This window comes from Opisthocomus hoazin, chromosome 1 (assembly GCF_030867145.1).
Source record: "Opisthocomus hoazin isolate bOpiHoa1 chromosome 1, bOpiHoa1.hap1, whole genome shotgun sequence".
Taxonomy (NCBI): Eukaryota; Metazoa; Chordata; class Aves; order Opisthocomiformes; family Opisthocomidae; genus Opisthocomus; species Opisthocomus hoazin.
Genome location: NC_134414.1, coordinates 142,556,627 through 142,582,375, shown reverse-complemented (window position 1 = coordinate 142,582,375; position 25,749 = coordinate 142,556,627). Strand labels below are relative to the sequence as shown.

Below are 25,749 nucleotides of genomic sequence, written 5' to 3'. Positions count from 1 at the left end.
CTTTGATCGTTAAGGATCTGCGCATTTGTGGGGTCTGGTTTGCTTAAAGGGTTTTTTGGGGTAGGAAGAGGCCTTCCAAGCTTCAAAGAAAAACTGAACCACTCTGTCTGACTCTTCTGTGCAGGTGCAATTTAATGTCAGCGTGGGCATCCCATTTCAAGACTTCCTTTTCCAACGCTAACAAAACTCTCTGGGTCTCTGTTTCCATCCTGGTGCTGCTCGCTGCTCTTACAAGCTTCCTCACTGGGCTGTCTCTTCAAAGACCAGCAGATGCAGCGCCTGTCAGAACTGGGGACTCCTGGACTTCACTACAGCAGCTGTTGTGGCCATATACAGGCCTTCAACACAACGGACCACCCCCAGTATAACAAAGGTTCTGACTTTTGTAGTTATACTTCCGAGTTCTGGATGACAGTATGAGAAGCTGAGATAGTATATTTAAGGTTATATGTTTGGGTTTGTTTTGTTGGGCTGTGGGTGTTTTCTGGGGAGAGTTTTGTTTTTTTTTTTTGTTTTTTTTTTTAAAGCATGACTTGAAATTGAAATCCTCCCCTCCTGACAAAAGTCATCTTTACAAATACCTAAAAGGATCTCGGTTCTGTTCAGGTTTACAATAAAGCAGTTAGTAATTTTGAACATAGCTCACCATAAATCTAAGTGGTCTAGCCACAAGAGAATAAAGAATTTATTTTGCTCTAACAAAAATACCATGTTGGCATTTTAGTCATGGAAGCTGTTCCAGTGATTTGAATAGAATGGGATTCAAGACTTGAAATGGAACTTTATTGAAAGCTTTTGATAATAAAGTTTTAAAGGAAAGCATGCAGTATTTAAGAGTATGTTAAAACTCTTGTAGCAAGTAGTAGCTGATACACAACATCAATAAACAAGCAGCTAGCCGTTTCCACTTTATCCATTGCTTCTTTGCTGGCAAAGTCCTTCAGCATGTGGTAGAGTGTGGAGTGAAATTCAGAACCTTCTGCTAGCTCTTCTGAAAAGGTTTCACTGGTTTCAATGATCTTGAGCTTTTGTGCTTTCTGACCGTTAAACATGTAAAGAGCCCAGTCTTTGTCTTTGACAGAATCTGCTGTAAGGTGCTCGCTTACCTATTGCAGGCAAAAAAAATGTGCTGTAAGATGAAGCCCATGACACTGACAGTATAAATTCTAGTATGAAATTCTAAATTCTAGTATACTCGGAGTGTAATACAGAAACAAAACCAAGATGCTGCTTTGAACCCCTAAGACAATATTAGCTCTCTGTGCCTAAGAGACTGTGTACTAGGTACTGTACAAGCACCAAAGTCTTCCATCTGGTTTGCCTCTAAAATGCAAGCTTTGGCCTGACTCCTGGGGACAGAGTAGCTAGGTGCAACAGGCATCGGTTGTTTTAGTTCTTGCTCTTGGGATTAGGTATTACACTAAATATTTGTATGTCACATGCATTTAACTCAAGAAAGGGGGAGAGCTGCTCAAGCTGTTAACAGTGTGGTATGTTCTGTACCTACAGCCACAACTCAGAGTATTTTTCTGTCTGGGAGAAGTTTTTAACCACACCTGTTTTAGTTCACAGATGGAAACAGAGCAATCCTTAAGTTCCTTATTTCCTCCTTTACGGTAAGGAACAAATGAAAACCCATATGGACATGAAGAAATTTCCAGATATCAATTTTAAAACTTGCAGATCAGACTGCTACTCAGAAGACCCCTACAGTAGGGCACTTCAGGAAAATCAGCATCCAGCTACATCACTCCAGCTTTGGCTAAAGCCTCAACAGCTGACTGATCAGTTCTACACCCTAGCACATTAGCAAGTGTCTCTGCTACGGAGAAGTGTGGCCCATGAGCAATCTCACAAATGCATGAGCTGTGAGGCAGCAGAGCAGCAGGCTCTGAAGTCTTACTGACACACTGCACCCTGCTAAGTAGCCAGCCCCAAATCTTAAAACTGTTGTGCTAAGAGCACATGTGGGGGTTAAAGACTATGTTTGAGATAAGCATAACTTCTAGCAGTTAATAGCTTCTGTCTCTAGCTGGTTTTCTCTAGATGTTTAGTCTAAATCCACAAACCTTGAACACTACTTGCTCTTGACCAGCTTCCACATTCCACTTGCTCCAGGCAAAAGCAAAAGCAGATGCAACAAGTGCCATCTGTTGATAGGCCCTAACTTCTGCTATGGCAGACTGTAATGCAAAACGACAAGTTAGAAAATATATACATATCATTCAGTCTAATTCCCCCTGTTTATACAAATGTAAGAAAAAGCTTTAACAACACTTACGTATTTGTCACCTCATTCTGCACAACAGGTCTTCATACGTGAAAACGTTACTTAACTGAAAAATAGGTGGAAAAAGCAGCAGGAACACCACCTGCTCTTGCACTCACCTTATTGGTCATAGAGATGTACTTGTGAGAATACTCTCCTGGGAAAATATTCACACCAGCTCTTTTCAAAACTGCTCTTAGGTCAGCGGGACTTAGCCATTTCCCAGTGACATGGGAAAGCACATCCTTCTCTTCCACCACTACTGAAGACAACATACACTGATTATCCTGTTGTACAAACCAGTGACAGCAATTTACTGGTCATGAAAGCTATTTTCTGCTTCAGGCATCAGACATTAATATTGCTGCTATTCTGGATATTGCATACATTATCCACCACTCTGGGCTATAAACTTTCATTTCAACATCCTGAAGGAAGCCACAGAAACTACATGGGCCTCCTGGCCCACGCTTATTTATGCTTATACTAAGTCTTTTAAAATCATGCCTGTTACTGAACTCATTGATATGGCAATGAGCACATAGCTAATCATGCATAACTTCAACCACTAGAAGGAAGAAGTGACATTAGTAGAGATTGCTTGAAATGCTTTTATCTTTTGTGGTGTGGTTGGGAGGAGAGAAGAACAATTTTTAAGTCTCGAGCTGGTGAAAGAGTCTTGAATTCAGCGAGGTAGCACCAGTTACCAAAGCATGTACTGGAACTTAGCAGAGCAGTCATACGGATGCTTTCCTCTGATCAGCTCACAGAAAATAACTGAAATCATCACTACTGCTCCTTACAGCGTGGGGACAGGAAGAGATCCTCCCTCATTTTCAGAGCTGCAAAGTAAGATTCAAACTGCTTTTGTGGAAGCATCCCCAACTCTTAATAAGGGACACTAATAGTTCTATATTTTTTAAAAAGCCTGCAAACATTTTATAAAAAAACCCCAACATTTACAATACCTTAATTTGTATCTGAATTATTGCAAAGACTGTAGTAACTGTAAGCAGTGCTTCATCGGTAGTGGTAGGTTGCAATTCCCACGCCTGATAGGGCATGTTGAGATGCGCATCCTGGAGAAGCGCTATTGTGTAAAAGGCACCCATCTCAAAGGCGATTCTCTTTTCTTGTGCTTTGTACCTTACGTTGCTGATGCCATCGGTTCTCCACTGTTGACCTGTACAAAAGGGATGCAAAAATACAAAGATGTAGACATAAAGCTCCTGCTTGTGATAAGCACTGGGGAAGAATCAGTTAGTAAAGACATCCTAGGTTAACTAATATTCATAGTTAAGATAAAACATTAGGCACAAAATCAAGGTCATTCATTTAAGGCAAAAACTCCCTTCATTTTAAATGTCTTTAAGTACAAGGTTGGGCTAATTTTGACAGGAAAACTTCTCCTTAATCTCAAAAGAAATACAAATACTAGTGTAACTGTCATCTCTTTCTTGCTATATAGCAGGTCATAAGCTCATTGTCGAGAGTAACTTCAACACTAAACTCTTTCATGCATGTAAAGTCAGAGGTATGCTGTATTTATTTAGTAACTGGAATATCACACTTGATTCTTAACATTTAATTTTTGTCTTTTAACTTGGTACTAATACACATAGTTAGGAGCTTATTTGGTTCTAAGTGGACTTCACATGGCTTCACCCTAACAAAACTTGATTTGGGGTATACAGTTGTACCACCGCCCATTAAATGGTGCGTATTGTGCCAGTAAGAGTTCCTTTATTAAATGTGATGCAGAAGCAAAACAGAACAAAAAAAACCACCCCCAAATCAATTAACATTGAAGTCCCCAAATTATTTGTGGGGTCTGAATTGTCTCTTATCTTCGCAGCTGGATTCTGGAAATAGTCAAACTCAGGTACAAATTCCATTATTCCAACTCAGAATAAATTCATGTCCTAAGTTTGTACCTGCAGGATCCCATCGGGCTATCAGAGGATCCGCAAAATACATCACATTGTCAGGAAGCCTAAGGCTTATCTCAATTGGCGGTTGTGTGGCATCTTCAGCCTCTTCGGGGGGATATGGGTATGCCTCCAATCCAACATCGAGTAACTTTGGCAAGATGGAAAAAGTACATTTTTTTACCAGAAAAATGCAGTAGCTTACCTCCCCCCCCTTTAAGTCCACCTAAGCACTGCAGCATTTTCTAACACACCGTTTAAAATTTATTAGTATTAATGGTTTGCTAATAGTGCGCATGTCCAATGACAATGTTGAAGACAGCAGAAAGGCAACTGCCACCAGGCCTTTGAAACCTTCACGTGCTGTCAATGGCACCCTTAAGGCAGTGCCACACAGTAGGCATAGTCATTTTTTAATAGATCCATGGTCTCCAAAAAAACAAAGAACAGCTGAGAGGCAAAAGCAGACATAATTTCATTTTGTCCACGCGGTGTCAAAGGGAATGAAAAAGGTCACATGCAACTGGTGATGAGGTCTGTGTGCTCAGCTGGGAACAAAGATCCCATGCTCCCTGAGCTGCCCACAGTCCCTCTTTCTTAGTTCATATGGGAATTTCACTTATTAAGGGATTTCAGCATCACAGTAAAAGCTGTGATGTAGGTTAGCACTATGTCACACTCTGTGAGTGGGAAAACTAGAACGCATTGGCTATAGGCCTCAAATATCTTGCAGAGCCTGGAACTGAATTGGCAGCAATTTTGCTACCATCCTTCTTTAAGTGTACCTTTCACATATAAAAAAAATTCTAAAAGAACTTCGCTCTGCTTTTACTTTAGCCAAGAGCATTTTCCAGCACAACACTCTGTGCTAGCCATGCTGATGAGCACTGACTGAGCACACGCCTTGCCAAGCACAGGCTCATCTGTGCCCCGCCCCCCCCCCCCCCCGCCCCCACTCCAAAAATTTGCCACGTGGAATTGAAAACTGATTTGAAAACTTGGTTCTTTAGTTTGCTGCTCAAGAAATCATGTACGCTGCATATGTACAGTGGTGACGCCTGAGGAACAGCTCTGCAAGGCTGACAAGGAAGAGGCCGGCACAGGGTGTAAGCCCTGTCCTCGCTTACCTCCACCATGCTCCAGCCCTTGAGCTGGCTGACCCGAGGTGGAAGCTGCAGTAGGTCAATGTGGTACACCCCCCCCACTGGCACAAACCGCTGCAAATCGACAACAGGTTCATCAGTTAGCGCCTCTTCTTTTTCAGTCATCTCTTCCTGCGTCAGTGGCTCCTGAACTAAAAAATAACCAAATAAATAACACAACTTGGTGCTTAAAGACACTGAAATTTCCCACTTCTGTTATTTTTCACTTTTGCACTTCAAGCCCATGTGCATAAAGCGCTTCGCCCGCTGCAGCATTTCAGCACCATCTACTGGTGTTCCCAACTCTGCTAACAAGGGAATGAAACGTGGGGAAAGCCAGACAGCTGGACAATGAACAGCACCTCTTGTTTTGGTACTGAGCTTTTTAACAGATTAAGCTCTGCTCTAACTTTGTAATCAATTCAAAATGCTTTGTATAGGAATAAGGTTTTACTGACAAAAATAGTCACACCATTAATCACAGAAGAATTTCACAAGTACACAAGAGGCAAATAAAAGGACATAAAGCACCTACAGGTCATGCTGAAGGTGAAAAATGGTATTTATGAAGAGCAAGGGGGATTTAACATGAAACAAAATTTTCAGATAGCGAAGACAATTCATATTTCTTCTATGCATAATTATGTATATGTTACATATATGTACAAATTTAAGTTTTAATCAACTGGAAAATGTTATTAGAAGGCATCAATGCCATGGAAAAAAATACCTAGAAATATTTTCTTTAAAAAAAAACCACTAAAACACAAGCCCATATAAAACATTGCAGTGGATATTACAGAAGGAGGACAGATGTTACTGCTATCAGGGGGTCAAGAAAAAGTGTTCAATACTGTAAAAACAGCTGCTGTAAGTGTCATGAAATTTGTTTGAAAAGAGTGAGACAATAATCTTAAAAAATGACAAATATCTCTATAAACTGTCTTCAAGCTTTTAAAAAAAACAAGTGAAAATGGTGTTAATTTTATAAAGTTTGAGTTAGTTGCATTATGCAGCAGTGTTGTTTGTTTGACTGTATTCTCACAACAACATAATGGCCTTTGGCACCTATTTGTGAGCAAACAGTTTAAAGGATGTAAAGACCATTTTACTACCAGCCACAGTGGTAGCCTGCACTTTAACTTGCTTTTTAGAACTATAAACCCAAAATATTTAAGTATCTTCTAAACAAAACTATTCATTCTCCCAAGCTAAATTAGCTTTCTAACACCGGTACAATGAAGTTCAATCCAGAGACTTGCAGTAGTTCCCACTCTTTTCCCTGTTGTTGCACTCCTGGTTTTTCCCTCTCGGCTGCCTGGCTGCCTGTTTTCACTGAGTTTGTGGTAAACGAGCAGCCTTTCCAAGTCTGTTCCGAAAAGTGGTTGAATGGGTTTGCAAATCATTCGCATGCCAGCAAAAGCACAGTTTCACAAGCCTTCTCTCTTTATCAAAGCTAATAAGGATTCAGGTACAATTAGTTCACTTCTGTGCACATGCATTTCACCCAACACTAGAGTACGGATTTTCAAAGCCTTACTGAAATAAAATAGCAATTTCCTCCACATAAAGCCCAAGTTTTTTATACTCTCTTGAAAATCACCGTGTCTGCATGGTCTTTAGGGTCTAGTCAGACAACTGGTTGGTTGGACTGGGCTCAGCAGAAAGTGTTGTGAGGTGTGGTTTTGTTTCTTTTACAAGCAGAAGGCTGTGCAGTTCCTCTAAGCCATACTGAATAGTTTTCAATTATTACTTGAAAGAGTACTACAAGAAAATAAAGGACACCACAATACCGAAGAAATTTGTAACAACTCATGTGGGTCAGACAAACAGTTTTAGTTCCTAGAATTCGGTCCTCTTTCAGCAAAGTGTTCCAGCATGTATCTCACTTTAAGCACAAATTTAAGTAATGCTCAGTATCACCTACATTACCTGAGTGCCCACCATTATACGCACCTAAATAATTTTTCTCTGAGGGACTCAATCTCGCCAGACAGGCTGACGGCTTCATAAAGATTTTGTGTCACACCCACAAATCTGCATAAACATATCCATAATAATATACAAATGTACATAAACATCATAAATATGTACATGAAAATAAACATAAATAATACATAAATTAAGTGTGGGGACAAAATCCATTTTCCTATCTGTCCTATTTTCCCCCTGCACTTAACAATCATTAATAGAAATGTCAACAAAACTCAAGTGTTATCAAAACATCAATATGTTTATAAACTTTGATCTGTTCACTTGGAGATCTATATCCCAATGTTTCCATATATATAATATTTAGAATATGTACTTTTTGTAACGCTGCACATAAAAACTAACCAAATACCTTGTGACGGTATGTCCAAGATCTCTGATTTCTTCTCAGTTTCCTCCTCTGTCATCTCATTTCTATCAGCTCTGCTGCTGTTGTCTTTGAATGAGGTAGCGCTCTATAAAAAAAGCAAGAGACATCTTTTCATTACTCAGAGACAGACACAACAAAGAGAGTATCACCTCCTCCAAGGCGGTCCAAGGAGAAAGAGCACAGTCCCACTCCTCCAGCAACATTTGCACCGACCCTGCTACAGGGTCAAGGTTTTAAGAGAAATCACTTCTACCTAGCTAGCAAAAATAGTTTTGTTTAAAGGTACTCTCCAAACTTTGTAACCAGATATATAAATAGAGATAAAATAATTACTTCCTTTCCACAGGAAATTCCATCTCGAGCTCCCCAAGTACCATATAAGCACTTCACCTTTTTAGCAGCACATGCACTCCAACATTGTGTTTATGGTGACATTACAGATAGAAAAGTAACGCAAAGAAAACTTCAGCCAACGTTGAATCCACAGCCATACTGAAACTACCAGAACCCCCACCTGCAGTCTCAGCCGGTGCCTTGCCCGGATATTCATTCCCTTTCTCACATATTTTCTGTTTTCAAACCATTACCCCGGCTTCCCAGCCAGATTCCCGGCCCAGACGGGCAGGCGCCCCTGCTCCAGCAGACTGCCCTGGGAGCAGAGCAGCAGACGGACGGCAGTGCCGAGTACGAGGCCCCTTCTGCCCGTCGGCCAGTGCGTGGGAGCAACACACACCTCCTGCAACGGGACACAAGGCAAGGGGAAACAAGTGTTTCTGCCCAGCAATGTGAGGGAACTCTGGGCAGAGCCAGGCAGGAGGGGAGACTGCCGTAGCTGAGAGACGCAGAGTATTCAGAGGGAACAGGAAAATTCACAAAACTGGATTGAGAAAGAGAGAGAAAGACCTGGAAAAGAAAAAGAGAAGGAATGAAATGAGGAGCTTGAAGAAAGTCTGAAAACTGTAGGTGAAAACTGCCAAAACACAAGATTTGTCGTGCAAAAAATAAAAAAGGAGCCCAGCAAAATGGGATTTCAGGCACTGATTCACTACAAGGTCTCAAAGAATGAAAAGGAAAAAGGCAAAGATCGTTGCTCCAAACATATGAAGAAGGCATAAAACATTTTACAGTTATTTGTGCAGCAATTTTAGATAGAGCACCCAAGTCATTTATCTGCAGGTCATAGATGACACTGAAAGTGAGAAACCAGACCCAGTAAGAACACAAACCCAAGCAACCTCCACCAGGCCAACGCGTTCCGCTGAGGCGTGCTGCTGCCAGGAACCCGGCAAACAGAAGCAGTGCCGGGACAGTGCTTGAGTGGCAAAGCTTCAGCGTGCAGACACAGAGCAACCAAGTAACTGCACACCCAACACCTACTGAACTCCGAATCCTACTCTGCACGCAGCGAATTTTCCTAATATTGGATTTCTGCAGCGATTTTTATGGGGCTGTCAGTTTCTCCGACGCGGAATCCATTCATCTGGACATCTGTCGCAGATTTACAGAAATACCTTACAACGGCACCGGACGTTCCTCATGGCTCGATCCCACTCTTAAACTGCCAACCCAATGCCAACTCACGCACGCCAGCGGCACGGCAACCGTGACGCCCTGCCCGCACTCCCCTTCCTACCTGCTGTACAACAGTCTTTGGGCCATCCCCTGGAGAAGATCTATGACACAATATTAACACAAGTTGCCTCTCTCTACAGAACGTTTCAGAACCCCACGCTCTCAGGCACAAGCCATGCTAAGAAGCTGTTACGCTGCAACCAGGCCTCCAGTAACAGCAGCGTTGTAGAATACCCTCCGGTGGGGTTTTTCACCTACCTTCCTCCCATCAGAACACGTTTCTTCTTCAGCAGACACGCTGAGCTCTTCTCTGGCTTTCTTTTCCTCTTCTTCTGGTTCTTCTACCTCCTCTTTTGAATGCTGAGTTAACTCTTTGCTATATAAGACTTCCAATTTTGGCACACACTGACACTGGAGCCGAAGTGGAGATACATGATCATAATGAGTATGCAATATGCGAACTGCAATGCTACTCACAGCCAGTGACTTTGGAAGATCAAATCCATGCTGCACATCAGAAAACACGTGATTTTTCAACCTGTAAACAACAGTTTAAAAAACAATATTCCCTAATCAGATTGGCAGCACTTGTATTCATATTTCTTCTAAGTATTCATATTGATGTTCTACACTAAAAGTCACCTAAATTCTCTTTTGTTGCGTGGCACAGTCTTAAGAAATAAAGCGGGATGTCACGATACTCTGCCTGTCTCGTACTGACAGCTGTCTGTGAGCCCCTCCAGAAAAGCTGTAACTGCATTAAGGGAATCAGGAGCTGCAAAAATAAGGGTCCGGACAGGGTAACAATGAGGCAGGATCAGGCGGCAGCTCTTCTACGCAGTGCATTCCCGGTAAACTGACTGATGTAACGGGCAAACCCTACACACGTGAAGTCACCAGCTGTCTGTGTTACACCAGTGTCAGCAACTTCCACGTAAAATTCAAAGAGATACAGAGATATAAAGGTAATTTGGATAATGAACAGTACCACACAGCCACCGATCCTTGTGACAGTGCAGAAAACAGGCTAAGGGCAGGCACAGGAGGCCAACTTGTACCAAATCCAGCATCTGATTTGTGAACTTGGGCTCTTTCATCAGATACAGAAGCTTCTTGCTCATTGTAATTCCTGCCCAGCCAAAGCCAGAACAATTAAAATAATTCTTGTTTTCAGATAAGATCAGCTGGTCACAAATTCTAAAATTCTTCTAGTAATGCACCATTTATTTTTTAATTCTGGGTCGAAAATTTTAAGTGCATCTCTAAGCTGACCAAAAGGCTTTGGCCCTAACCCAAATGGGCTTTTCCTGCAGGTCGGTCTGAAGTTGCTCAGTACCCAGCCTTCTAGTTATCCTAGCAAAGCCTACAGCCACGGGCCTTAGTCAAAGCAAAGTCCTTTTACCAACTTATTCTTCATATTTGTGGAGTGGGAGTAGAAAGTCCGCTCAAAACTCTTCTTTTGAAAAAATATAACAGTTAAACGGTAATCTAATTTTAAAAAATAATCTTAGATTCAGAAACCACTATGCAGGATATTTATTTGCATCCCAGGCTCTAGAATCTTTTATCTAACAGAGAACTGAGCACAAAGCATCATCCACCACTTTGCAAGCAACAACAGCTTAGAAACTATTTAATGCATCAGCAAGAAACACTGCTTCTAGAGGAATTCAAGTTCTCTGCATGAGTATTGTTTTCCTTTAAAAATTGTTCTGGCAGTAACAGGGTTCTACTGTAGCATTTTAAGAAACAAATTATATATTTATATGTATATGTATATGCATATATAAACCAGTCCTGTTTCATTAATAAAACTCTGATGGAACCAGCACCTTCCTTAGCGACAGGCTGGTATGAAATCCATGAGCTGGGAGTCTGTACAAAGAATGCTATCCAACACGAAAAAGATTACTAGAAACCAGTTCTTGGTGTTTACTGGACTTGGGTAGAGAAGGCCAGGCCTCATTTCAAATCAAGAATTTCAGTATTCTGTACCTTACTTTCTTCTTCAGATTGGCCCAAACACAGAAAGTAACATTTTTATCCTTCATGACTGCCTGCATATTTCCAGTTTTAGAGTCTTCATACATATTAGCTGTCTACAAAGAAAAAAGCCGATTAAATCATGTTTTCTTATTTCTGTCACTTTGATTTACTTCCATTTACACTTGAATAAATAACAGGAATAAAAGTACACCAGACCAAGCTGAGGTACGTTGTATTTACGCATTAAAACATGACAGTTATAAACTCAAATTTCTTTGTTAAAATGTGAACTATGTTCTTTTACTTCCTCTGACTTCATCAATCCTATCAGTCAAATACTGCCAAATATGGGATATTCCATTATCGCCTTCAATGGTACGGCCTATCTCCCTTAATCAGGTGCTCTCGAAAATACTTCCTAGGACAAGTTAAAAAAAAACCAAAACAACAAACAAGATGGACTTGCTAAGCAATAAAGCACTCCTGTCCCACTATCAATGGACAGATTGTTTTATCATTCTGTCAGTATAAAATTTGTGAAATGATAATTACGTTAGGAGTTTAATCTTAAACTCAGTAAAGACAATAAAGAATTCAACATTTCTTATTTTGCAGAGGGTTTTGACTGTAAACAGACGACTTGTTCACTATTTCCTTTACGCCTTCACCTTCTTTTGTTTCCTCTAGCAATATTCTTTTGCTAAACATACTTACGTATGTATTACTTAAAATAGCAAGCAAGATCTCTACCCATACATGCAACCCAGAAAATCGATTACCAAGTACACAATCGTTTTCTTGTTTCAATGCTCTTTACTCTTCCCAAGACCTTATTTAAAAAAAAAACCTCAGTCATATGGAATTGTATTAAAAAATGTGTACAGGCTAACCTGATGACCTGCTTTTCACATTTGCAATTTTTTGTACAGTCAATCAACTTTAATTTAAATCACTCGGACAAATTAGGAAACAAATTTCACACAGTGCCCCTTGTTATGAACATCTCCAAATCCCACAGAATTTCAGAATAATTTAATCTTAAATGTCTTAATGATGGGAATTTCCACTGTAAAGCTAAGATTTTCAAGGGTTTTGAAGAATTACAAGTCTGGTATCCGATATATACATGATTTGGAATGTCAAATGCTAAATTTGGAAACTCACATAAGTAATCTCTATGACGGTTTAAGAACACACAAAGACAACCATCACAACAAGACATTTGTAGCTAAACTCACGTGCACTGGGCATATTACAATTTCCAAGCAGTTAATCTCACTTACTTTAAGCAGGTGCTCTGTAGCTCCATTGTACTTCTGATGAAGCAGATTCTGCAGTTCCAGAATAGATTCCTGGTACTGGATTGCTTCTTTTTCTGTTATCTCATTTGGTTGTGTGTCAAATAAAAGAAACTGCAACTTCTCAATTAACTAGAAGACATTATATGTAGGAAAAGTACCTTTATTTTGACATCACCCTTAATATACTGTGTGTTCTGTCATAAAGAAAGAGGCAAATTTGCTTTCTTTGTACCTAAACATTTCTTGGTCACAGAAATAATCTTTTTCTATTATATCCCTAGAAATTGTGCTAAGTCGGCATTATCAGAGAGGAATCCAGCCATGCAAAGTGCTGGAAATTCCAGGGCCGAGTCTGCCTTCCTTCATGTCTATTATAGTCCAATTCCTTCATTCCTTAACCTGCGGGCTGTGAAATCTCGGCTTATGAAACAGATCATTTATTGAACTGGATTGGTCATATGAGGAAACCTTTTGGTCAAAAACTGGTTTTAATGAAATGTTTACAGCTTTGTTTTGGAACCATATTTTCTTATAGTAATAATCTCAACTATGAACTCTTAAAAAAAAATAGAAAGACGTAGAGCAATGACTTTTTAATTCCCAGAGCAGTCCTTAGCATGAAGTTTGGAACTCCATCATAACATTGTTGTCCTCCACTACATGCTAATATCTTAACATCTCGTATAGAACTAAAAATTCCCAGCTGGCCAAAGTGACCTGCAGCACTGAGACGAAGGGAGGATCAGACTGTATTTTATGCCTCCCGTCCAGACTTACCAGGCTCTTCTGCCTCTTAGCCTGTGCAATCGCAATGCTACTGCTCATCAAAGGCGTGGCAAAGCAGCAGCAGAATTGTAACTACTACTGTCTTTTTTATATTGCACCTTAAACACGGTCTACCTCGGTATGATCTCACAGTTCTGAGTGTTTCACAGCTTCCTTTAAAAACATGCAGAACAGGAAAGAAGCGGCCAAGTGTTTTAGACCAAGAGAAGACAGATGATTGTTTTGACATCACCTTGCATTTCCAGTAGCAGCGAAACAAAAATGCCTATCTTCTAGTATCACATCACGCTCTACTGAATGTACCAGGCGAGGCAGCATACGTTTACAGGGCCTGAAGCAGCTGTACCTGCTGCAGTCATGGATGTGAAACACTCAGCATGGGGAAGAAGGGTGTTTGTGGGCCAGACGTGACAGCAGGGAGAAGAACGGCACAAAGGAACGCAAGTGGGCAACGGCCGGGCTTTCTGCTTGGGTTGCAGGGGCAGAAGCAAAAGGGTGGAGTTCTCTGCTGAAATTCTTGGGAAGGACCAGCACATTCCCCACTGGCTCAGAAAAAGGCAGCGTGCGGAAAGTGAAAATTGCAGCATCCAGCAAGCATTGCAAGATGGGACATCTGACACTCGGAACCAAACCAGCCCAATGAAAGTTGTATTACGCATGCAACTTTCACCCCCAGTTTCTGGAAGACCCCATTTAACTTTCCGGGAAAACACTATGAAGTTAGCATACTTCAGAGTAAAACCCTGCATTGACAGAGCAGCCACAAATTGCTTAAAATCGCCTCACAAACCATCAACGGTTGGCGGCTTGCATTTTGGGAGCCCCTGCTCTCACAGGCCACTTTACCAGCTGCAAGCGCTACACAATAAGGCCGCTGTCCTCTGAAGCATCTGTACATGGCACGAGCTTATACGTTCTGGCCCCAGACTGTATAAAGTGCACATAGCAGGGAAGATGGATGCTGGAACACTTGAGCTCAGCGTAGAAAGATTACACACAAAGCCCTTCGATGCACTGCATTTTTAAAGTCAACAGACATCTTCTGTAGAGTCAACAATAAATTTGTAATTTAAAAAATGTAAAAGCTGAAGAAAAAGTTCTGGGTTTTGAAGGGTATAGTAAATTTCAGGCATTTGGTCTCAAAAAGAAAAAAAAAAGAAAAAAGAAGGAAGGGGGAGAGGACTGTTAAGGATAGATTCTGGCAAGCTTAAACTGAAAAATACCATTTTAACACTTACATTTAGCACCTGTTCTCCCTTCTCCATCACAAGATGAATGTCCTCATTTTGATCTTCACGCCATAAGCTCATGAAGGTATTTATTTCCGGCAGTACACTTGGGTCAGGACTTCCATCACAACTGAGGTAATGCTCCCACTGCAGAAAACGTTCAAAGAAAAGTAGATATGGGCATGTGGTGCAAATGACTATTGTTTCTACAAGAAGAAGGAGGATTCTGAGAGACAAACATATGGTAGGGATACATTCACACCTGCATCTAAACAGGACTGTAACACCACCTGGCTTCTCATTATGCCAGAAAAAAATGGGTTACTTTGATTTTGTGTTAAGTAAGAAACTTCTGTCCACTTAACATTTGCTGTTTATACTTCCTCATCTATCAGGGATTTCTGCTCTGCTAGGTAGAGCTTGTGTGTCTACAAAAAGTAATGATTTCAGTACCTGATAAAAACATAGGGCTGAAAGAACAAATGACTGAGAACATAACTGAGGAACCGGTGCAGGAGGAAGAGGCAGATGGTTCTCAAATCAGATACTGCCAACAAAACTGAAAATTCCCACACTGGCAATAAAGCTGCTTCAGAACCTGCTACTCCAACAAGTTTATTCCTCCTTTCTCTGCCTCGGAAGGAAAATTCCTCCTCCCTACCAGCACCAATTCAGCTGCTACAGAAACGTCTGGTGGGAATGTCAAAAGGATTGAATGATTTTTTTTTTTAATAATTGTGTTTTCAAATCAATTATTGGTCATTGTTGGGGAGGGGAGAAAACATAATAATCAACAACAACAGGCTAAACCCACTTAACTCTACACATGAGCCTAACATTGGCTCATGGAATCAATTTACAACCTATAATTTTTTTCATCCATACAGTAAGATATTAAGGGAACCCTGCCTCCCTGTATACTGTGCAGATTAACAACGCAATGTTACTGAAGATTGCATTACAATGTAAAATGGATCTTTTAACGCAAAAGTGCTTGTATAATTGCAGTCCCAACCACTTCCATAGCCATTTCCACTGACTTCAAGAAAAGCAATAATAGGTGAGTTCTCAGTGCACTGGAAACTCCTGTATAAAAGACTGATCAGTCTTCAGTACTTCAAACATCTGATTTATTTTTTTGTACATATTTGCACTTAAAAGAGAGCTTCAGTTTCATCATCAAGAAAGCACATCCTTAAGAATAACAGAACTTGTTCCTTGAGAAAAAGGATAAATTTCATTAAAACCTGTAAGCGTATCTGTTAATCTGCACTGAAATTGTTCAGAAACAGATGTGGAAACAGCATTTGGTATTATATGTTTCTTTTGCCCTAAGTATTCATACCAACTGGCTAGTACAAACTCTGGTATTTCCCATAATCTACCAGGTTTTTATTTGAAGATTTAGTTTTATAGTTCTATTTTGCCATTACTTTTCAAAACAACAACAAAAAGTTCTGTATTTCTCCTTCTGGGAAATACTCTTCAGAAACACCCATGAACAACAACTGTCCCCTTCCAAACTGACCAACAGATTTTCTTGTTCACAAGGATAGCAAAGTCAGAGCTTGTCATCAACCGAAAAAGGTAATAAAAATCATCCAAAGGTGTCAAGACGTAGCTGTGAAGTTGTCATGCTGCACCCTTCTGGCAACGAAGGCTGAGTAAGCAGGCAGCCAGCGAGCCCACGACTGTTCCCTGCGCGGGGCTCCCAAGGCCACACCGGCACTGCTGTGCCCAGTGTTGGGCCCCCCAGTAGAAGAGAAGGACTGGTAAACTGGAAAGTCCAGACAAGGGACATTGGGATGGTTTGGGAACTGGAGGAAACGATGCGTGAGGAGAGGCTGAGCTTTGTTAGTCTGGAGAGGACCACCACAGCTAAGGGAGCAGCCAGTTGCTCTGTACCAGTACCTAGAGCGGGGTTACGGAGAAGACAGCAGCAAACTTTTCTGAGGTGCACAGAGATGATGTGTCACAACAAAGAGGCAAAGATCACAAGCTGCAACAAGGGAAATGCCGACTGGATTTGAAGAAAAAACATTACATTGAGAGTGGTAAAGCAGTCAGCTAGGTTGCCCAGAGATACTGTGATATCCCCATCCTTAGAAATTTTCAAAACCCAGCTGAGCACCTTCATCTAACTTCAGTGTTTGCCCTGCTTTGTGCAGGAGATTGAAGTATAGGAGTTTCCAAAGTCCCTTCTAATGCGATTTCTCCTATGATTCTAAATTTGTTCCACGCAGGCTTTATAAAGGATTGAGTGATATAGTGATACACAACACAAAGAGAAAACCATTGTGCCTACAAGTCTGTTTAACCTTACTCAGAACCAAACTGACCAAATATCATTATCAGCTACTGAATGATGTTTGATGGATTTACAAGAGTGAAACGTTGTATTAGAGTATTTCCATACCTTATTATTTAAACTTTAACTTTACAGTTAAATACTTTATAGTATTGTTGGATGGTAATTCAACCTCCATGTATGCCACCCTAAACTGCAGACATTAACTCTTTGCTGCACCTTCATGTACTTCAAGCCCTGATATCTGACCCGCATTTGCGCTGTGTCCTTCAAAGTTTTAGCCACCCTCTCTCCAAATGATGGCCTGTGATATCCAGGAACCACTGGCACAAAGTTGTCAATTGTCTCACATTCTACAGAGATATTTTTAATCCCTGGTAGAGCTTTTTTATGGAATGTAGAATGAATTAAACAAATAGAAAAGGAAAGACAAACAGTAGAACATCTGAAACTACAACTCCTCTTCACTGCTGTGGTAAGCTGCAGGGCTCTCATACTTCGATCAGCCAGACAGGCTCCTCTCTGGCCATGTTTCTTTTCTGTGTACGCCAAAGTACCGAAGACAGAGGAGAGTGAGGATGTCCAGTTACTCCCTTGAGTTGGAAGTTGACATGCAGTCACCAGCACATACCTAAGTCCAAGAAATGGAAGCATTTCTGGATCCTGTAACAGAGACATAGCCTGAAGCCTCCTGTCAAACCTCTACGACACTGGGCAGATTTTGAAAAGAAAGCTTACCTTTGCACGTGCTCTATAATCTGTTTTCCACTGCTGTGCAGACAAAAACTTCTGTTCCAGTGAACGAAGTTCTGCTAGTTCAGACTCCCTTCGTTCTTGATCCTGTTAAAATACATATATATCACATAGAGGAGTTAAATATTTGGTTTACTACTTGTAAATATTTTATACCAAAGAAAAAATTTAGGATATTTGAATGAGTTATCATTTAAACAAATCCAAACACTGATAATGTGGGTTTTTTATGAAACATTTAATTGAGAAGACTGCAGAAGTTCGCAGCATGTTATTGTCATCACGTGACTTACTGGGCCATATGATAAACATAACGTGTCATATGATTGTTAACCGCCTCCTTGAACAGTTTCCATATCCTCATCCTGAAACTACCTCTAATGAGAGCTGATGAAAAATGTAAGCCTATGTTGGGAAAATGTGTGAAAGACGATTTTTTTTTTCCTTATAATTTCTATTATGTTAAATGTATCCTCTCTAGGGGGAAAAAAAAATATTCTGTGAAGGACAAGAGGCACAGGCAAGAGTGACTTTTTTTCGGAGGGAGGGGAATAAATTGCAGTCAATCTCATTTTCTTTTTTTTTTAAACACAAAAATATTTAGATATTAACGAGCAATTTTTGTTCTGAAATCTGGTCTTCTTAAAAAAATAAACATATTCAAATACGCTCATACATATACACACATGCATGCACACAATTCTGTGCATCTGTCCTAATATGTAACCACTTCTAGAATTTACACCAAAATTTTCTTGCCACAACTGTGCTAAATGAGGAACACAAAAAGATATATGCAATTGAAAGTATAGTGGAACTGGAAAAACAGAGGTATTTATTCAAACTGGAGTATCACATATCCCCAGAGTTAATGTATTTAACCATAGCATCTTTATGTATCAAAACCAGGCAAGACTATCTTGTCTCAGGGAATTTTTCTGAATCAAAACAACACCAAGCCAAACATCGGCTTAGTTAAATAATACTATAGAAAAAAAAAATCAGCACTGTTTCTCTTGACTTTACATGTATTAGTGTGTTTTATGTAATTACTAATCCAGCTCACTACCTTCTCAACTTGTGGGGTCTTTGTATAGTTATACATATGTTCTACATACCTTTCCGTGACTTAGCTAGATTTTTCATTATTAATTTTAATCTAGTGATGCTAGAAAATTTCCTCTACATTGTTCCCAACACTAAGGACAGAAGGAAATTCCTTTCCATCCTCAGACTAAATTAACAGTGTTTTACAGACCTTGCCACAGGTTTAGAAACAGGATTAGAATTTTTCAGTAACTACTGAGTATGAACTAACTTTTGCCTCCAGCTTTTCCATCTGTTCTTGTTCAGATCTCTCCTTTTCAACTCCTTCTTCTTGCTGAGCTTGCAATCGGGCTTCCTCTGAAGATTGAGAAATATATCAAGAGCATAATTATATATTGCTTAATAAAACCACACAAATTATTTCGTTATTAGCTGTAACTACAAAACAACCATAATAATGAGAAACACAAAGGCTTATCTTATATTGTGCAGAAATCTTGCAAATAAGCCAAATTACATTGAGCCACCGTACTAAACCACACCATCTATGGTGCTACTCCTATCAGCCCGTGACAACACACGTGGAGACAGGGATCAGCACGCTCTCTTCCTCCCCTCAGAAACAGCAGCAGGAGTGCCCTCTTCTTTTATCTACAGCTGGAACAGCCCCAAGTTCTTACTCCAATGTCTACAGTGAAACGGCCTGCATGGTTCAGTCTCAAGTTACTCTTCTCCTCTCCTACAACCTTTGCTGGGTATCTCAATCTTACAGTTACTTCTCTGAAACCCTCTTCAAGCTCAGTTACTACTGATCACAGTTTTAGCTTTTCTTTTCTGCCACAGTGACTAGAAAATCAGAGAGCATGTGAAAACTAAAACCGATTTCAACTTCTAAGCCTTCAGTTTAAGATAGCGCAGCCTATGCATCAGTCCAGATGTTCCCAAACAGTGGTTTGAATGTCACTGCCTACACGTAAATCACTTCAAATATATCTGTGTTGCACAGAGGCAAGAGCAACGGCAGTTCCCAAATCTGCCTGTACTCACCTGAGTTGCTACCCCCATCCACAGAGGTTGCTAGTGATTAGCAGTCACTTACTAAGCTGGAGAGGGACTTTTTACGAGGGCACGGAGTGATAGGACAAGCGGTCATGGCTTTAAGCTGAGAGGGTAGATGTAGATATAAGGAAGAAATTCTTTACTATGAGGGTGGAGAGGCACTGGCACAGGTTGCCCAGAGAAGCTGTGGATGCCCCTCCCTGGCAGTGTTCAAGGCCAGGCTGGATGGAGCTCTGAGCAACCTGGTCTAGCGGGAGGTGTCCCTGCCCATGGCAGGGGGGTTGGAACTAGGTGATCTATAAGGTCCCTTCCAACCCTTACCATTCTATGATTCTACTATTACTAGCAGTCATAGCATGCCCAAGCCCTCACCAGGATGGACTAATGGCAGAAAGGGAAGTAGAAGAGATGATGTTCAGGCAGGGATATCGGGTTGTGATAGCAAATGGCAGAAGCAGCCACATTCAGATGGGGAGGACAGGTCAAGGCATGCAACTGGGATTTCATTTTAAGGGCTACAGTGAAGTACAGCCGAAAGAGCTTGAAGAAGTGGGGGGAGGAATCAGTCACTCAGAGACAGAAGAAGACCAAGCAAACTACACATTAATTGGTCCCAGTTTGTAGTCACCTTATCTGCTTACCCTTCAGAACACACGCTAGCCCCCTGCCAGCAGAAGCATTCTGTTGGCCGCCTTTGGAAAAAGTCCTTTTCAGACAATTTCTCCTGTCTACTGGTAACTAGGCTCGGGGGTGGGGGTGAGAACATGAAGTCTTCCAGCCGTCCTCCTTCTCAACTTCCTAAACGTGGTAGAAGTAACTAGAGAAAAGAGTATGGCTCTAACAGGAAAGTGAGACGTGGGAGGCAGTCACAATTAACACAGAAATTGGCCCACACAAGAAGAGAGGGATGAATCATCTGTATCTGTGAAATATAGATATTCATGCACATATAGTCTGGGAGATTACTTTCTGTCTGTTTAATGAAAATAAGTGGTTTGTGCCATCACATTCCCTGTAAACGGAGTGCACAGTACCTTCCTCTTTGAGCCTCCTTTCTTCTTTTTTCTGCAATCTCAGTCGTTCAGCTTTGCTCACTTTCTTTTTCCCACTGGGCTTAATCTTTGCAATAAATTAAAAGAAAACAAACGTCACTATTACTTTAATACATTTGGGGGGGGGGGGGGGGAGGTATTGGCCCTCTATAAGTTTGCCCTTCTAATGTGATCCGTGAATTAAGATTTTAGACTCCCTACACAGTCAGTGAATCCTCCAGAACGGCAATCCACACCCTGGACTCAATTTTCTTCTCATGTGCATGATGCAATATATGCTCTTACAGTTAATATATTACTCCGTGCTAGGCACTCCTGAACACAGCCACACTAGGGGAATATTAAAATCTCTTGATTTAACGTGCCAATTGAGTGATAGGTAGATCCGCTAAGAAAGTGGATGTTACAACTTCAAACGTTTTAGGAAATATTTGGAAATTGATTCTGGGATATAGGCGAGCCTGGCATTTAGTAGCATCTAATTCATAAGATAACTAACAAAGAGTTCTCTTTACTGTCATAACATCCTAACTGCAGCTCAAAACAGTTAACTGTTCAAGTTCTAGGTTAATCCTAGAATAACAATGTTTTAAATTTGGGTTTCTCAGGAATTATCTTCCTTATCAACTCTCTGCAGTTTGGGTAAATATTTAAAAAAAAATAGAAGACAAGGTAAGTAACGTTCAAAATCTGCTGTCATTTAACAGATTAACCAAAATAGAACACTTATTTTTGTCCTGTAATTCAGATTCCTCACTGATGATAACACATAAAAATTTGATAACTGGATCTGTGCGCATGAGGCCACGTTGTCTTCAAGAGACTTGCACAGCTAGGATGGGGAAAGCATAATTCTCCATGGATTTGAAGATTTGGATTTGGCCCCTCATGTTTTTCCTCACCAGTAAAAAGGAAGATGGGTTTTTATTTTTTTATCATTTCATTTGGTTTTTGTGTTCACTTGGTTTTTGTGTTCACTTGGTTTTTGTGTTGACACAGCCTTGGGATGTTTAATCAAACCTGTAGGATCAGCACTGCCAGTAGAAAACAGCACTTTACAGAAAGACACACAAGAGGAAAACACTGCTTTCCTGTTAATGCAGCAGTAAAAGAAGCCCAAGGTTGCAATTCCCACCAAGTGCGTAGTTACTAAGGACTAAATTTTCTTTATTCAGTTTTACTCAGTGTTTACACAGGTAACATGGCCATTGTATTGCACATGTCATAGACTTGCAGTCAACGTGCCTCTTCCACTATATCTGGGGCTGATGGTATGAGTCAGTGCTGCAAAGACAAGGCCTGAATACAGCAGATAGAAGTAGAAAAAAAAAGGAAAAAGAAAAAAAGGGGGGTTTGGGGTGGGGGAAGCTGGGCCAGGAACTAAATTACAACAAGTTCTTGGAGCTTGTGAAAACAAGGAGGTTGATTTTGTACCGAACTGTAAAATGAATTCACAGCCAAATGATACTATTGATGAGTGGGACAGACAAGGGTATTTTTTTTATATACATGAGAAAATAAACCAAGATATTTTGTATAGGCTCCAGCATATGGAGAAAACAAAGAGCGACAACAGTCTAATCTAAGGCTAAAAGCAAAGGTACAGATGACAAAAGATAAGATGTGAAGGAAAACAAATGACTTGCATCTGGTGGAGTATCTATGTACTGGCTGAAAAATAGTATTCTGCCACTGACATGTATAAATGAAAGAGAATTAAATTAAATCAAACGTTCACTTTTTTAAAACAGAGAAAATATGGAATGTAAATGAATTCAGAGTGTGAGGTGAAAAGAGGAGAAACACCCTCTGCCTGGGCACCTAACCTGGACGTTGCAGATCAGAAAGCTAAATCCCAAGTCCCTACGCCATCACCGGTGACAGACAAGCGCTTACAAGGACTCAGCCAGGTCAGATAAAATGACTAATGCAGTATGAGCTTCATCCACAGGTCAGCAAGAGAATATAAGTGGACAGTATCATAATGTAAATAAGCACTAAGGATCAAAGACATCTGTTAGGAATCCAGTCCTCCTCTCCCGCAGAGAAATGGGTACAGAATGGTACCAAACCAGCACAGTAGCACAGTGCCCATCTCGCAGAGGTGTAAATAAGGCAATAAAGAAAGAGGTCCAACAAAGCTGGCAGGGAGGACAAAAGACAACAAAAGAAGACTCGAGTCCAGACAGCTGCAAATGAACATGATGCTATTATGAAGTATTCCAGCCCACTCCACCCAAGTATTCCTGATAACTTGGTAAATACTGTTACAAGTAATCCAGCTGACAGGGAACGTAGAAATAATCAAGGAGAACCTTTGTCATCGATCACAAAAAAGTGTGTTACAAATACTATTATTTCACATTTTGCTTCCGAGTAGTATATTTTCAGACATAAATAACTACTTGGAAAGCCATTCCCTTTACACTACTTTGCATGGCAATAAATATGTACATAAATGTAACTTTAAATACAAAGGTTATCATAAAGCTTGAACATGAAAATACAGTGCCAACAACAAACATGCATCCACTAGAGTTAGCACTCATCACATTCGTTGCCAAAGCATTTACTTGCAAAATTCTCCTAGAACAGAGTCAGTAAAAACCACAGTTCTACCCATTAAGATTTCAAGGAAGAATCGGTTCCTTCAAGTTAAAAAAAAAGAAATATCTTTGATTATTTTTCTTCCAGTGAAGAGGGAAAATCTGATTATTTTAATTTCTTATAATCACTTTTTAGTCAACTTCTTTTCACATGCTTATGACTTCACATAGTACTGACAAATTTGAGATGCACAGTCCTCCAAGGAACACGTTTGAATGTATTCTTTTTCAAGGCAGCAGTGGATAATTTCATTATCACTGAATTAAGAATAATCCATGGGCATGAATTTATACAATCCAGTTTCCCGTGGACTTCTGTCTGTTGTCCCGCCTTGTCATCACACTCTGCATCCAGCCTGCGGCTCAAAGCCAGGACACTGGCCCTCTGCCTCAACATCCACTGCCAAGAAAAACATGCCACAGCTGCGCCCGCCACCTTCTCGCTAGAATTTCTGCAGGAATGGGACTCAGCCTCCTTGCAAAAGGCACATCAGCTTCACGTCCTGGAGACGCCTGTTCCTCTTTAAAATTTGATTGATCCTGACCAACTGGTGCAGAAGAAATACGGATTAAAAAAAATAAATTAAAATATTTGTCTTTTAAGAAACACATTGGCACATAGGTGTCACAACACCTTTATTATGAGAGATCCTCTTAAAAATATTGTTTTGTAGACAATAAAAATACTGTTTTGTAGCCATTAAGTCCCAGAAGTAACTGATGCTTACTTTAATGTCAGTACAAAGCGCTTTGTAATTTTACTCATGTAATTTCCAAAACAACAGAAATGTGCTGGCACGCTATCTACATGAACACTGCCAGGGTCAAAACGCTGCATGTGAATGACAGCATATTTCTGCCTACCTACCTTTTTTTTCTTTTTTGGGCCCTAGAAGATCAGCAGGCGGTGGGAAAACAAAAAAAAGGAAAGCAAGCGTCAGAGGACACCGTATCAAGTACTAAGGAATAATTAGAAAATATAACTATTCTGCAAAATTAGATGAGATTAACTACTGAAAAATTATCATGACATTAATTTCAATACTGCAGAAAATTAGCCGCTAATGCATGACTTAGACCATCATGATTTATCGGGCTGGATTATACTTATGGTTATAGAAGTATATCTGCTTCTTCACACTGTTAAAATTCACGTACAACAAATATATAATTTAATCCAAGATACAATTTAGTAAAAAAATATTTTCTGAACTGATCAACTGATACTGGGTGCTACTCCTAGTAACACTCAATTACATCATGCGATGACTTGGAAGAACACAGAAACACCACCGGAGTCCCTTCTTATTTGTGGAGAAACTGCACACGAAGTGCAGAAATGCACCTAGGGGACTTCTCCGAATGACCACAGGAATTAAGAACGGGTTCTAAAAGTCAAACACCAAACAGTGAAACCCTTTTTTGATCCACCAAACAACCACCTTCTCTGTGCGACACCCAAATACCGCTGTGTGCCCTTCCAGACCTCCAGTGCGGTCAGTCGCCCAGGCGAGGAAGCTCCCTGCGAGCTAGGGCAGAGGCAGAGACGAAGCCAGGCCGCACCACGCCACGCAGGGAAGCTGGTCGCGGTGGAGCGACTCTGACAACGAAGTTTTAGTTCCCTCCAAGCCGGCCTTTGCGCCGAGCAGCCACAGCACAAGAGACGAGCCCGGGGGGGCCTCTCACGTCCTCCCCTTCAGGCGATTTTTCAAAGCCTTAAATCGTTTTTTTCCCGTATATCGGTACCTCAGCGGCCCAGGCGGCCCGCTCCAGCCCAACCCTGACCCGCCTCACCACCTCACCGCCGCCTCAGAGCGCCCGTTACCGTCGCTCTTGCCTTCCGGCTTCACCCGCGGGAGCTCCAGGCCCCGCGGCTACACCGGCACCAGCAAACCGCCCGGGCGCACTGCCCAGGCCCAGGCCGCTCCCCTCCGCCCGCGGCAGCTGAGGGCGCAGGTGCAGCTCCGCCGCTGTCCCCAGCAGGCCGCGGCCTCCCCGCCTGTTCTGGCAGCTGGGTCACCCGGCCCCGGCCCCGGCCCCGACCCCGGCCCCGGCCCCGGCCCCGACCCCGACCCCGGCCCCGGCCCCGACCCCGACCCCGGCCCCGGCCCCGACCCCGACCCCGACCCCGACCCCGACCCCGGCCCCGACCCCGACCCCGGCCCCGGCCCCGGCCCCGGCCCCGGCCCCGGCCCCGGCCCCGGCCCCGGCCGAGCGGCCGCAGCAGAGACCCACCACCCCAGGCCCGCTCTCACCATGGCGGCGCCGCCGCCGCCGCCGCCGCGTTGCCTAGGCCACCAGCCCCTCCTCTCACGTGCTCCCCCGCTGCCAATGGCGGCCTTCCTCCTC

General features: G+C 41.6%; 2 protein-coding genes across 8 annotated transcripts in view; one reads left to right on the top strand and one right to left on the bottom strand.

Moving 5' to 3' along the window:
• Positions 1-903, top strand: part of IRAG2 (inositol 1,4,5-triphosphate receptor associated 2) — a 39,968-nt gene extending 39,065 nt beyond the window's left edge. Inside the window, exon 39 of the mRNA XM_075416249.1 lies at positions 125-903. Within this exon, the coding sequence (XP_075272364.1) occupies positions 125-368 (244 nt within the window). The 3' untranslated portion in view covers positions 369-903. The remainder of the gene's footprint in view (positions 1-124) is intronic.
• Positions 762-25,724, bottom strand: DNAI7 (dynein axonemal intermediate chain 7). 7 transcript variants are annotated; one of them, XM_075439499.1, is made up of 16 exons: positions 25,656-25,724; positions 24,269-24,289; positions 20,777-20,861; positions 18,955-19,040; positions 17,622-17,723; positions 14,585-14,722; positions 12,543-12,689; positions 11,269-11,372; positions 9,532-9,811; positions 7,684-7,786; positions 5,325-5,491; positions 4,204-4,348; positions 3,238-3,452; positions 2,389-2,556; positions 2,070-2,183; positions 762-1,106 (listed from the first exon to the last, which is right to left on the bottom strand). In XM_075439499.1, the coding sequence occupies exons 1-16, from the start codon at positions 25,656-25,658 to the stop codon at positions 831-833; spliced, it is 2,154 nt and encodes a 717-aa protein (XP_075295614.1). In that variant the 5' UTR covers positions 25,659-25,724; the 3' UTR covers positions 762-830. The 7 variants fall into 7 exon arrangements, with proteins under 7 accessions (XP_075295614.1, XP_075295649.1, XP_075295632.1 ...); XM_075439534.1 differs by having other exon boundaries at positions 9,751-9,811; XM_075439517.1 differs by lacking the exon at positions 25,656-25,724 and adding an exon at positions 25,226-25,380.
• Positions 25,725-25,749: the final 25 nt, after the last annotated feature.